We start from the raw sequence: 15182 nt of genomic DNA, 5'->3' as shown, positions 1-15182 counted from the left end.
TAAAAATAAACTCTCTTCTCAGTTTGCTCACAATACACTTTGAAGTAAAATTCAAAATTTTAAACTTACCATTCCCAGACTCTTAAACTCTTGTCATCAGATGTACTCACAAACCTTCTGTTTTCATCCACAAACACAATGGTGTTGACAGCTCCCAAGTGCCTATCGTATTCCTGCACAATCTCACCACTTCGAATATCCCACTGCAATTAAAAGAGTCAGAATAAGAACCTGTTTTTTATTAAATAGCAGTATTTTTAGAGAAATAAATATTGAGTAGGCATACCTGCACAATTTTCTTATCTGACATTCCTGCAACAAATAGATTTTGTTTATCTTCATCAGGATTGAACTTGACACAATAAGGAACCTTCCTGTTGGTGAATCTTGAAATACATTGCCCTGCAACAGAAAACCCATTCATACTGTATCAGGTTGGAAGTGCTATGGGCTTGGTTGTTTGCAGATATTGAAAAAAAGCACTTTACTAAGAGCAGATAATACTTCTTTTAAAGTCCTTGAGAGAATTAGAAGGTAGAATTCGCCCTGCTCTTTGATTAGACCTTCTTTCACATTTGTGTGCATGCACCTGCATAAACCGCACACATACAAACTGTTATGTAAGTTTGCTACAGCTTTCCAATCAATACAAATGCTCAGTACCCTGCATGCCACCAGGACAGATCAAGAACATAAGGACTGGTTCAGGACATCACAAGCTGACCACTGTCTTTGCAAAACATCCCCTCCTTAGGATCAGAGGTCTTCTCAACAAGAGGAAACAAACTTGGGCAAGAACTCAAGATTAACCTTAGAAAAGGGTAACAGTAATGCAACTGCAAAATAAAGCCCTGACCTCCTCTCATAGCTTCAGCCACAAATACCCTGATTACATGTTATCCGTAACTTATGGGAGCCATGTTAATCCAAAAGCTCTGTCTAAACAACTGAGTTCAGACTCAAGACTGGAGAATTTGACTTTTCACCTTTCTGGCTACCACCTGTATAAGATTAGTGGCACTGCTAACCCAGAAACCTAACATCTTTTTCAAACAGGGGAACTTCTTGTCTTAGGAAGAGACCCAGGTTTAAAAGAACACCATCAAAATCTATCCTGTATTTTTTTAATTTAAGAAACTATTTGTATCAGAATGTTACAGAGCATCTCCCAGGCATGAGAGCATCAGACCTACCCTTCAACTCCCTATATCAGCAGCCCAGTTACGACCACCTTTTTTTAATTGGAGTGCTCTTCAAGTTCGGGTTGAGCAAAAGACCAAGTGAGCTAATTTTTCTAAATTAAGCATATTTAGGTGTAAAGAGTAATTTTACAGCTGTAAATGTAAACATGCAATTAAATGATTTGGCAAGATGTCTTTTTGCTGAAAAAATGTTCTAGCATTACAAATAACTATCAAATTTCTCAAATAAAAAGGTATATGAAATACAGGTAGTGTCAATTGCACCACCACAGATAACAACAAAACATATAAGGGAAAAAAGACTAATTATCCTGTAATGAAAGCCTAAACAGTGAGCTACAAGACAATAAGAAGGACAACCGGAAACAATCGGAATGATATCATTCTAGTCCCTGTTACTTAAAAACAGTGACAAATAACAGCACCTACAAACACAAGCCTACCTGTTTCAGTGTCCCAGAGTTTTAGATAGCGGTCATACGCAGCACTAAGGAACTGAGTGCCTGCATTGTTAAAACAGATGTCTCGAACAGCTTTACTGTGTCCTACAAAATAGAAAAAATGCAATGGTAAACTCGCATCCATTCATACTTAGAATTAATGTGTTGGGTTTTTAAAAAAAACCCAACTCATATTACTCCAGTTAAATGCTCTAACAATGCAAAGAGAAGAAGAAAACCACTTACTGAAGTTCCTCAAGAGAACTAATAAAGAATAATTTAAATGAGAAAGAAAAAGTAACTACTAAAGAATGATGAGAATAAAACCCCATAACACCCTCACACCTCTAAGACACTGGAGAGAGAAACAAAAGCATTGCACAGAAACAACATAAACTGAGCAGAACTTGAGAAGAAATTTTAAACACACTAATAAATGGCAACATCTAATGAAAAAGAGGAGAGACAAACACTACATGAGACACATTTAATGGAGAAACATTTATAATTAGAAAACAGGTACAAAATACAGGAAATATTAAATCAGAAAACTAAGAATGCTTTCATCTGATGTTAACCTTGCTGCTCCTCAGCCTCAATACTTTCATCTGACCACCACATCAGACTTGCAGTTCTTTTTAGTTAAAATATTAACACAGTAATTGAAATACAGCAAAATGGGAGGCAAATCTGGTCGACAATAAGAATCTTTTGAGAAAAACAGTCACACTGTTCAAAAAGAGCAGTCTGTTGAGAGAGAACCTTTTTGAGCCATCATCTTTGCCGCACTGCTGTCACCAGAAATAACAGGTGAAAAAAGATTTCTTTATTGTTACTCAACATATATTCACTCAGTGTTCTAGAAATGTTCCTATTTCAATAGGAGAATCAGCTACTTTTGTTCTGCATTCAAGGCTGCTAAGAAGTTTGTATTTCTCTCTCTCTCAGCTATGTGCTTTAAAAAGCACCTGTTACATGAACAAAGACTGTACCTGAACCTAAAAAAGATTTCCCATGCTTTTGCACTAAAAACTCAGCACAGATGGAATGACCTATTTAAGGTGGGATCATCAGATCATGAGACGCCCCCCCTCCCCGGTTAAATACAGAGGGTTGCTGTTTTCAACATGAACATGGGGCAATTTAATGTCAAAATTTTGCCTTTCAAAAGGAGTCTTGCATAAAGTATTGATGACTGTAGTACACTAATGTTTTAAGGGTTGTAAGGTGTTACACATCAATATTAAATTGCTTGATATAATGACAAAGTTCTTAATGAAACGTGCATCTTTTTCACTTCTTACTGTCAAGATCATACCAAACACCCATTGCCTTGGATGCACACAAGTCTTCTCTATGAAAATAAGCTATTAATAAGCTAACCTAAATCATATTCTTCCAGGAAGTTGTTCTAGATGTAAATGAGTTTAAAAAAAGACTATTACCAATAAATGTTCGTAGACATCTTCGATCACCATATACTTCCCACAGCTTCAAAAAAAGGATGGGGGGAAACAAGTCAATTGTCAAACAATAATGGCTGAAATTAAGTGCAAACATACATGGCAACATTTTTAAAGAAATTAATTGCAAACATATACCATTTACTGATTAATCTATCCAGAAATTCACCAGAATGCTGTCACCTTCCTGTTAGCAAAATCCCCTTAGAATAACTAAAACTCCCATACCATATACCAACTTTAATGACTTAAGGTTTTGCTACTGAAAAAACCCCCCAAAACATCAGCTTTCTGATGTTATATGCTGAAGTGAGGTTAGTTCAAACTGCAAATGTCTCAGCAAAAGACTTCAGCAGAGACCTATTGTTAGTAGTTGTAAAACTACGCTTCACAGAAAATGAATTAATATAACAACAAAGGCAATAACGTGAGAAACTTGTGACCTTTTAAATGCTATTAATAAACAACTAACACTGTTCTAACAGCCTCAGTCTTATGTACTATTTCTGTCTTTGTTCCAATGAATTTGTAATTTAAAAATTAAGTGAGAAAAATAAAAGCAACACAGACAAAAGGTATTTGGTAGAAGTACCAAATGTTTATGTATCCTAAAATGCACTGTCTGTATTCCAGGATGGTATAAAACGTATACATGAAAACAGAAAAATAACTCACCTTAATTTTGCAATCCATAGAGCAAGACAACAATATATGCCCAGACAGAGGAAACAATCTGACTGCACTGACACCCTGTAAATAATAACATAAGTTAACAGTAAGTGAATCATCTAGATGTTTCCTCAGTTCATTTGCCCTCTTTTCCAAGCAAAAAGCTAAAGCTTATCTTCATAAAATACAGATACAGATACTGTATCTTGAAAAGAAATAACCTGCCCACATCCTATTTTAGAAACAGTGATGTATTCTGAACAATTGTTATTGGAAAAAAATTGATTCACTTTAACAGCTATATATATAATCTCCTTCAACATCCACACCATTACTGTGGTAAACATAGCAAATAAATACAAACTGAGGGTTGGGGGACTGTGTCTGTACAACAAGCCTTTCCAAGTGGGGCAGGTGAGGAATTAAAAAAAAAAAAAAGCTTTTATTTTATAATTTCTTATAAAATATTATATATTATATAAAATTATAACTTTATAATTTCTTACATATACTACCAGTGCCCTCTGCCCACTGAGCTCAGATTTCCTGAGCACAGCATCTTCACAGCTGTCTGTATTTCATGTAGTCCTTTCTGGGAACTCCAAAGAACCCCAAGTACTTGTGGTTTTAATGTTCCTCCTTTCCATTTCATATCAATTACTCTAGTCATATGCCATCGAGTTCCGCCCTCCCATCCCTGGTTGGAGCTGGGTATTTTATCCTCCCTATTATTATCTACTTATATCCCTCAGCTTTTCTAAATTTGTCAGCCCATTTTTCTTTTGCCTCTCTCACCGATATCATTATTCATTTTGTTTGAAGGAAAAAGCTATTTTACACATCAGTCTGTTGTAATAGGATAATAGGCAGAGGAGTGACTGGAGCTTTGGGGAGGAGATGTCATTCTGGAAAGCCCTGATAATTTTGCAGCTATAAGCTCGTTGATGCAGCAATCATTAAAGAAGAGCTCAGAGATATGACTCAACTAAAAAAAATGGGTAAAAGCTAGAAACATTCCCTGTGTCCTCCCTTCTTCCATCTTTCAAATATTATTAAGGTGCTGTCCATTGCAGTGCAGCATACTCCCCCTCAAGCAATACTTAAAATTAGTGACAAAAGAAGCAGCAAATTGAGTTTATGCTACCCTGAGCAGTGAAACACTTTCTTAATACCAGAAGTGTGTATATAGTTTTGGTATCTGACACAAGAAGGAACTGTGGATGTTAAGCAGCATCAAAAAAAAAACCTCTTACCAAGACACACATGTCAAAGGTATTAGCTGTATTTGGGAAACCTGTAACACTGATGCACCACGATCACAAAAGCTATGTAACTTTTCCAAAGTTTGATACGAAACAGCCCTTAAGTACTTTTACTACAAAAAACCCTCAACCTCCAAACATTCTTAGGAATCTCTAGAATTAGCCTTACTGTTATTCGCATGGTAGTTTAGGAAATCATTTCAAAACCTGCAGAAGTCACTGAATAATACTTTTCCCTTGAAGGTAGGTCAGGAAGTCACAATGTTAACACAAAAGTATATGCAGCTAGACAACTGCAACTGAGCAGGCAAACACCTTGTGTGAGAATGTAATGCAACCAATTACATGCAGAGTATGGTAAAAATACTCTTCCCTTCTACTGATTCTTCAGTTTTCTAGAAATTACTAGCTGCAGACCGAAAATTAAATGGGTTGTTACGCTGTACGCTCACAAACATTCCTACCTTTGTATGCCCAGACCACACATGGATTTGTTTCTTTGGAAGATAGCATTTCTCAGGTGGTACTGTAGAACGGAGATTAACTCCAACATCTTGAGGGACATGAAGATAAGATCTCCCCTGATAGTCATACATTTCTTTAACTGAAAAGGTAAACACAGAATTCTGAGAATCCATATTTTAAGAGGTTATAATCTTTGAAAGGCTCAACAACTCACACAGTTACAATTTTTCTCAACAGAGCTGCTCTGCTGTAGAGGGAGAGGTGAGAGAGCAGGTGTAAGAAAAAACAACTTCATAGGATACAGATGTGGAATCTTATTTGACATCAGTTAAACTGTGTCATTTCAGCAAAGTCTGCCTGGAATCTGACAATCCAAACATTAAGAAAATCTTTCTCCTATACATGTTACTCATCATCAAACAGCAAGAGAGCTCCCCTGACCAAAAAGACTTTGCTTAGATTCATAGATTAAAACGTGCAACTCTAACCCTGACATTTGCTTGCAACTCACGTTCTGGCCAGCTCTGTGCTGTGCCAGTCATGTCAACAGAATTACAAATCAAGGAAGAAAGGATTCATTTGGCCAGCACGAACCAATATTGGTCAGCAGCAGCCAACAGCTGCTCTTTAACTAGATTTAAGAAGCGACTGGACAGTCAGAAACACAGGGATGCATTGTGCATGAAAACGGATTATTTCAGAGTAGACGCACGCTGGGTAGCCATGACAATAAACTGTGCCCTGATTAAATTAATTTCTCACTTTCTGGAATGTTGTTATGGCAGTTTTGGTTGTACACTTGCACAGTATCCATGCTTACACACATCTTCAAAATGGCGTATTTCTGGAACGTTTGTGTGTGAGGAGATCACAGTTTATATGGCAAGGTCTCTCACTGTGAAATTTCAGGTAGAGAGCACAAAAACATGGATACGAAATAATTAGTCCATAGGGGGCTGAGTGGCTAAAGTTTCATGTTTGTTATACTCACTGCTGTTCAATAAATACTGTCATGATCTACTACACATAAACAGAACAAAGTATTAGTGTCAGCAACGCGTATCTCACAGGCACCACTTCTTCCTCAACGCACACTAGAGAGGATGCTCCCAGCTTGTGCATGTGAGCCTGGCTGTAGAAACTGGTACACAAAGAGAGACCCTGTTTACCAAACTATATGCACCAAGCAGTGTAACACAGGGCTGTTTTGTATACAGACAGCTGAAGTAACAGTTTCAAAAAATTACTGCATTTTACTGACTTAGCAAACCATTTTCTTTGAAGGTGCCACATATTACAGGCTTCCGTAGGGTAATTAATTGATACACAATTATTCATAGTATGATGGCAAGAACGTTTACATTAAAAATTGAGGAAATGTAAAGTCCAAGTGATTTTCTAAATTGTTCATAAACCATAACTCAGAACATTACCTGCTGATGAAAATACTGACATAAAACTACAGTAATTCTGAAGATGAAACTAAGCCAAACTCATAACTTCAATATGTTTGCTCTGTGAAACAGGAAAGGGATATGTGCATCTAGTAACATTAAAAATAAATAAATAAAACCAGTACCCTGAAAAACAACATTTCCACACTGCTCTTCACAGTACAAAGTGGAATTAGTCCAAGTTTATCTCTTCCTCTGTCCTTTATGCTTATGCCTGTTAGTGCTGTTATCTCCAATACAGAAACATCAAGGTGCCTCAGCAAACTGCTGAGGCTGTCTGCCATCCTTACTAATTAACACAGCAGGCAAGAAAACACAGCGAGCTAGAAAATGAGAACAGCCAGGAAGATGCCATTACCATGTAATATAGTCTTCTCCTCTCCAGGTTTGTCATCTTCTAGTTTTCCTCTCTTCTGCCTCTTAGCTGTTATTTCATCCAACTCCTTCTGCTCTTCCTGGAAAAAATAAAATATGATCTCTTAAAAACTCAGCATTCAGAATCACATAACAAAATCCAGAACCGTACTACTGTTTACTCACTATTAGATGAGATTAGAAATATTTCTAAGCATCAATAAAGAGAATACACTTATCAAAACAAAAACTCGGAAAGTTATGCACACTGAAAAGAACTATTATCCTTTAATTCATAGACTAAAGCTAAGCATTGACTGGACAAGAAGGACATCTGTTGTTTGGATGGTTCAGTGTGTGTGTATTTGTCTGTGTGATATTGGCGGTTTTCATTTGCCAGTTTTTTTCAAAAAAGTTTTACTTTCATTTTTTTTTTTCCAAGCTGCTTCTTTTAATCAGACTCCATACACAGACTGAATTAATTTTATTTCCAAAAAGTGTTCCAAATAATTGAATGCAGAATATTTGGAACATCCTATTTGGACATACCACCCAAAATGTTTCTATTAGCCCAAGGCATAGCATGGATCTTCTGCTTGGACAAGCACTAGTGTAGCAGTATCTCTGTTGAAACCACTGCCATGTACTAACAATTTGTATCCATTTTGTTAAAGGAGTACTTACTTCTGAGGGTTTGGCTACTTCTTTTTCATCAACATACTTTGCCCATGGTCCCAGAAAACCATCAATATTAGATGCATCATTCTCCTTGAATTTCTTCCTTTTTTCAATTTTCCTCTGTCCTGTTTCAAACACTGTTAAACCTGAAGAAGGAAACAATACACTGACTAACTGCTAACATAGAATACAACATCAGAGGTCACACCATAGTCACTTTAAAAGAAAAAGCCACCACTGTCGCCCCTTTCAGTATAAGGGACAACATGGAAAATGTATTTGAGCAAAATTGGCCAAAGCATTGCTCACTTTTCCATCTACGAACACTGCTAACTATGCACACTAACAGAGGAACCACTTTAACTGTGTATCCTTGCTTGTTAGAGTATTTAACCATGCATGTATCCATGATTTTTTAACAGTAAGTCTGCAGATTGTATGAATACATCAATTTTCATACTTTAAATAGTGTAGTTTTCTAAAGTAGAGTCTTCTTGGTTTCTGATCCCTCTGACGCCTCTCAGTTTCAAAAAAACTTGCCCCAAACCAAAAGTAAGACAAGTCTCCTAAAACCCCAAACACAACTGTGTATTTTAATTTAGTAAAAATTCATAGAATAATAGAATAGTTTGGGTTGAAAGTGACCTTTAAAGGTCATGTACTCCAACTACCTTGCAATAAGCAGCAACATCTTCAACCAGATCAGGCTGCTCAGAGCCCTGTCCAACCTGAACTTGAATGTTTCGAGGGATGGGGCACCCACTACATGTCTGGGCAACTTGTTCTAGTATTTCACCAACCACATTGTAAAATATTTCCTCCTTATAACTTAGTCTGAATCTATCCTCTTTTAGCTTAAAATCATTACCCTTGTCCTATTGCTACAGGCCCTATTAAAAAGACTGTCACTATTGACAGAGTCATCTCTCTCCAACCACTATTTTGTTCTTTCATAGAAATACTAGCTTTTCACAAATATTGTACCCTCAGAATTTCATGTGTCAAAAACACTGTACAATATAGACATGGGAGGAAAAAAAAATGGTAGGTAATTATTTTAACATCTTTTGAGATTTCAAGCTTGTATACACAATTATGTTCAATTTTCAAACAATGTTTTTCTACAGCAGTAGTAATACCCATCTAGTGCAAAAGAGACAAAAGAAGCTTTATACAAACAAGAGGGAAATAGGCAATCTAAAAAGTTAAGTAGTGATCAGAAGGAATCACACATTAATCAAGGGTTTTCTTAAAATGAAGTATGAAATTCCGTTACGAAAAGGGTTTTTTTGAATTTTTTTTAATGGTTTAATCTTCCTAATTTCCTTCTTTGGAAGAAAAGAGTGAAATAAGCGTGGATATATCCCGAGGAAGAGGACACAGAAATAAAGATCCTTTGTGTACCCATGTGAATACGATGTTTGAAAAAGACATGCAAGGCAAAGCATAACCACGATGTTTATACAAGTACAGTTTTCCAATGCGAACTTTGAGTCCCCAAGTCCCTTTGAGTATTAAATATCTCGTATCAAAGTATTAATTACAAACCCCATGCCTCTGGTAGTCAATCCTCCCAGTGGAACGCCACACTGTTACCATTTGGCAACCTTCCAGTGGTTTTTCTTTTCCAAATAACCCAAAGAGCTTAACTCTGCTAAGCAGAGATAACATACAGCTCCCAACAGGAGTGCCAGAGGTTGCACACAGAGTGATCAGTGTGCTCCTGAGAAGCAATTATGGTGATTAGCTCAACATACAGGTATCCTAATGCAGACACATGACAACGTTAGCTAAGACAGAATTTAGGAGGACCAAAAAGGTGTTTCAAATTGTACAGATAAATTGTATTCATGCAATGGCACATTGCAAATCCTATTTTGCAATTTGTCGTGACAGCCTGAAACATTTGCTACTTCAAGGAAACAAAACACTCCAATATCTCTCTTCCCCCTCTACATTAAAATTGCAACACATCTCTTTCTTTATTGTGTTTTTGGACATGGGTAAGTCTCCCATAATACCTTCCTTTGCTAATACCTATTCCATTTCTTAGTAAAGAAGAAATGAAAACAGTTAAGAGATGCAAGTAATTTATACAGGATTCTGAATTAATTACCTTGATTTTTTTCAGCTTCTTCTACAGAACCAATATATTTGGTGGCAGCTTCGGGGTTATCTACAGAGGGATCTAATGCATAACCTGAAACAAGAGGAAAAAAAATACTGTTATTTCAAGCTTTTCAGTTTTGTACAAGTTTTACTATTCTGCCCCTCTGTAAATTCCTTCCTGTTGACTCTGAATGAACTGGGGATGATGAAGGATTGAAACTTTGCAATCCCATTAACTTTTCACTTGGCCTGAGTATAAAGATTACTATGTAGTAGTACCATGAGGCCCATGAGTACATATTGCTATCAGAATGCTTAAATTTGCACAACACAGAGAAAAAAAGAAATATAATAGGGAACAGTTAATAACACAAGATACATAACATAAGATACAAAGGGTGGGTAATCACAAGAAGCCAAGTCACAGAATCCAGTGGGAAGGGACTCCAGGATGCCCCTGCTCCAAGCGAGGACAACGCTGAATTCAGGCCAGTTTGCTGCAATGCAAACATTAGATTTTGAAATGCCACAGCAACCTCTTCTCGTTGTAACATGGCACAAGGAAAAGACTAGCTCAAAATCTTATGTCAGTGACACATGATGTTAAACAAATGCTGCGTTAGCACAGGGCACTGCTCCTTGGTTTGCAAAGCCAGTAAGTCACGTGGAAACCAGCCTGTGGCTGCCGCATACAGAGAGCCCTCTGGCTTCAGCAACAGCCTCCTGCTCTGCCCACTATTTCTGGTGGGTCAAAGAGAGTGCTACTCTTCTTTGGCAGTCCTGGGGTGGCAGCAGCTGGAAGGCAGAGGGCAGAGGTGGGGGGAAAAAATAAAATCAAATGAAGTTTTCTAGGGCTTTGCGTGTGTTGTGTCTCCCACAGCAAAAATTACTTTATCCTCCTCCTGCCAGAATTGGGAAAGCTTGTTTCTTCAACTTGAAAGGAGTTGCTTTAACTAATGTGGATGGTACCAGAAGCAGCAGTCATGGCTTTTAATTTTTAAAAAAATTAAGTATTCACATCTTCTTTTCCTGACTACGACTATTGAGCCTCATTAAAAACAAAACAAAACAAAAAAACCCCAGCCACAACAAAATCTGCAGCATTTACTCTTATAAATACTTTACAAAATGAACCACCATTTCATAGCTACTCAGGACACTTACAATTTTACTACATATATCTAACTTTTTTTCTCCATTTCTCCTGAACTGGATAGCATGATCTTATAAGACAGACAAATAAATTCATTTGGTTTCCAAGGAACAGGTGGTGTACTGAACACTTACTGACCACCATAGCTTTTTTTTCTAGGAAAGACTGCACCCTGGTGGACATAACACCAATTTTTATTAAATATTAAAGTGACAAAAAGTCTCTTGAGGACTCAATAAGAATTTCTCTGTATCAAGGATGGAAAACAAAAAAGAGAAAGAAAGATATTAAGCCACCAGTAAAAGCAATCACACACAAATAATTAATTAAATCCTACAGCATATAATCCAATTCCTGTATTTTGTTGATTCACAGAGACAATCATGAACAGTGGGAGATTATCCAGTCCATTCTGGAGACCAATGGCTCATAAAGGCACACACAAACGCATACAAGTTGAGAACCTATCAACTCCATTCCAATAGCCAAAGGAGATTGTCTCCCCAAACATTTTTCAGAAAGACTGCTCTCCTAGAACACTGTCCAGGTAATTTTTTTTTAGATGCTGTGAAAAATAACACTATTGAAACTAGTAGAAGAGCCATTCCAAGAACACAGCAGGTACTCCCCATCCAAATGCAGCAATCCACCTGCCGACCAGCCCTGCAGTTTCAAACCTGGTAAGACCCAGCTGTGGAACAACATATGCCCAGATGATCCATGAACAGGGAGAGAAGTAAACACCAATGTCATCTTAAGAAATATACATTCCCTCTATTCCTATGTTAAACCATAAAATAATTTATTCCAGACCCTTAGCAGGATTTACTTCTGTGGATAACCAAACTGAGCCAACACTGCAATCAGACGTCCCTTAATTTAGGTGCCTGCTTTTACTAAGCCACTATTTCTATGAGTTCTCTTCCAAGCTATAAGGTTTCTGTTAACAGCAGAGAGATATTACTTTGGATTTATGTCAAAATCAATACAGTGGTTTACTTGTCCTCCAACTGTATTGACACCATCTCCGGGACTCTATTTGCTTGGCACTTGTAAAAGAGGGACAGTACTCCCATGAATAGGGCCCCTGGGCCAAGCACAGCTTCCCGTGGAAGTGGAGACTTCTTATAGTTGAGTTGAATTTGGTCCAGCATCATTCTCATAGAAAAGCTCTGAACAATTTCTACTTTCTAGTGGATATGTGAAAGAGAATATTTTCTTTCTGGCTGGGACTCCTACACGCAGCTGCAAAAGACAGCTTGCTTTTATCCTACTCAGCTGGTATCCCACATAATGTGCCCTGACTTCTATGTCTCCTTCAGTTTTAGTTAGGAGGCAGATATTTCCGGCAACATTTTAGCAATGAAAGATACAATTCCACCTACAACCCTAATTTCAGTGCACCTGAAAATGGTTGGCTAAATAATTAAGACTTTGATGTGCATTCCAGAAAGACAGCTAATTAAAGCCTGTTTACACCACACTCTGCAATACAGCACAGAGACCCAAGGTAGCTCAGGTATGCAGAAAAATACAGCTGGACTAACCCACTCTGCACTGGCATCTCTGCAGAATCAAAGTAATCAGAGAATAAAGTGCCTACAATTGTTACCAGGTAATACTGACTGTAGGTTTGCATGTAACATGAGTAGATAAAAAAAAAACCCCACAAGCGTTATTTCCAAGTCAGTTATTTTAGGCTCTTAAAATATCAGTGTTAGTGATTGTATAATCCTGCTATAACCAAGTTACCGAGTACTCATAAAGAGCTTTGAGATTCAGGGAGAGACTATTTCTTATTAAAAAGGACATTAATATCTTGTGAAGAAGAGATTTAAAAATACCAAATGTTGCATGAATGAAACAGTCCACTTTTAGGACAAGCACTGATGCTGAAATAGCTATAAAATGGCTAAAATATTAATGAAGAGTTTGTGTGCAGCATGTGAAACACAATCTGTAATTCTGCTTCTGAAAATGTATATATGCTCATATATTGACTCTTTAAACAATACTCAAAAGGGAATTTTCAAGAAAAGAGACTCCTTCAGCTGAGAGCACAAATACAGAAGAATAAACACGTGCTGTATGTTAGGACTTCTTAGTCTTTTTTGACATGCTCCAAGGAATACAACACTGCAAAAATAATGCTAGTTAAGCATTTTAAATCATAATGGCTTGTGAAGGGGAATTTTATTTTCTAGAGAGACAGCCTTCCCTTAATAGTTGAAATTAAAATAAGAAGACTGCCTTACATCAATGGAATCAAACCAGGGTAGATTACCTAGGACTGCAGATGCAAAACTGGTTACCAATTAAAATAAGTCAGACTCCCACAGAGCCATTATTAATGGCTTTCCATTAAATTGGGAGAGGACCTTTTAGAAGATTATAAAATGCCTACCTGGACTATTTTATTCAATGTTTTTACGGATTATACCATCAGCATACTCCTTTCAGGTAGCTGTAAAGGGCAATAAGGTCTCCCCCTCAGGACTCCTTTTTCCCAAGCTAAACATTCCCAGCTCTCTCAGCCACTGCAGATTTTAACCCTAATGTGGAAAAATCTCCAGTGCCTGTGAAAACTTCACTTCCGCAAACTCCTGGAATAAAGGGAACCTTACTGAAATGAGTAGGTTTCATTTAAATTAAAAAGCTGATGGCACTGAGAAGGTTCAAAGAATACTTTCTGATAAAATGGTTGGGGAATATACTTAAATAATACTTAAAGAAATATAATATTAAAAAAATACTTAAAGTAAGCAATTTGCAATTACACAATCTTTAGAAACTCATATCCTCAAGGAAAAGGTAGCACAAAAATCTGAAACCTCAGGTAGCAGGGACAGTAATAAGCACAGAATCCTATTTAAACTGAGAGCAGGGAAATGGAAAACCCAAGCACACATGCAAAATGACAAAGGCTAAACATAGTACACAGTAACATTGAAATATCTTGTTTTAAAATAATAAACTAACAATTGGTAGGACAGTACTGACATAATTAGATTGAATGCATGCTTTACCAGGTAGAAAGAATACAGAAATAAGATGGTCACACTAGTGAGGAAAAACATGCTCTATGCCATAGAAAGCTTAAAGACAAATCAGATTAACAAGTTAATAGTGTTAATGAGCATTACATGATCCTGTGGACTGAAATTCCAGGTCTGAGTAGTGGTGAGTACAGTTGCCAGAACTCCAGGGAAAGAAGCAAAGAAATAATGACATATTTTAGTCATCTCCTTGTAGTAGACTGTGCAAGTCTCACACCAAGATGTGATGATTTTTACACAATGTACTTGTGCCATGAAGCAGTCGTGCCAGAGATTCACATGAAAAAAAGCCAGTTTAGCAGTGCAGGAAACTTAATTTTAACATATTCTTTCCAAGGATACACCTTTTAACAATGACCATAATGGGGTACAAAACTAACATTGTTGACAAAGCAAAGGAAGATATAAAAACATTTACGACAATGATTACAATCTCAAAACAGAAGGGCTATATTAAGAAAATACTTTTAAAGGGAACAGAAAGCAAGCACCAAAGGGTAAAGCCTCTTTCAACTGCAGGGGCACTTCAAAGATACCATGTAGGAGAAAAAAAAACTAATGCCTTCCAGCTAATAAAAGACGACTTTAAAGCAACCAGAAGGAAGTGAGCACAGCTGAATAGTAAGTAGAGAAACTAATAGAAATAAGAAACTATTCTTCAAAGAGTTGAAGTTGCATCCAGATGTGGAAAATAAAAAGACCAAACTTCAGCAGACAAAGTAAACATTACACTAAGGCAGCCCACCCCCAAAAGCAAGGGGAATCTTATAAGATATAAAAACTAACACTTGTCCTTTGTCAAAACTGCCAGGGACAGAAAGTGTACCTGACAATGTGTAGGCCAACAGATGATGAAGGACTGAAAAGAGCATCTGTG

The 15182-nt window shown here is 37.1% G+C and overlaps 1 protein-coding gene across 1 annotated transcript in view; it reads right to left on the bottom strand.

The window, feature by feature from the left end:
• CDC40 (cell division cycle 40) overlaps nucleotides 1-15182 on the bottom strand; it is a 37808-nt gene that overhangs the window by 8124 nt on the left and 14502 nt on the right. Inside the window, exons 4-12 of the mRNA XM_008637766.2 lie at nucleotides 10104-10187; nucleotides 7994-8133; nucleotides 7314-7410; nucleotides 5501-5640; nucleotides 3781-3855; nucleotides 3088-3133; nucleotides 1646-1747; nucleotides 287-402; nucleotides 70-203 (exon numbers count right to left, since the gene is read on the bottom strand). Coding sequence (XP_008635988.1) covers nucleotides 70-203; nucleotides 287-402; nucleotides 1646-1747; nucleotides 3088-3133; nucleotides 3781-3855; nucleotides 5501-5640; nucleotides 7314-7410; nucleotides 7994-8133; nucleotides 10104-10187 — 934 coding nt within the window. The remainder of the gene's footprint in view (nucleotides 1-69; nucleotides 204-286; nucleotides 403-1645; nucleotides 1748-3087; nucleotides 3134-3780; nucleotides 3856-5500; nucleotides 5641-7313; nucleotides 7411-7993; nucleotides 8134-10103; nucleotides 10188-15182) is intronic.

The sequence above is a fragment of the Corvus brachyrhynchos genome, unplaced genomic scaffold (genome assembly GCF_000691975.1).
Source record: "Corvus brachyrhynchos isolate BGI_N302 unplaced genomic scaffold, ASM69197v1 scaffold14, whole genome shotgun sequence".
NCBI classification, from domain to species: Eukaryota; Metazoa; Chordata; class Aves; order Passeriformes; family Corvidae; genus Corvus; species Corvus brachyrhynchos.
This window is presented reverse-complemented; position numbering and strand designations above follow the sequence as displayed.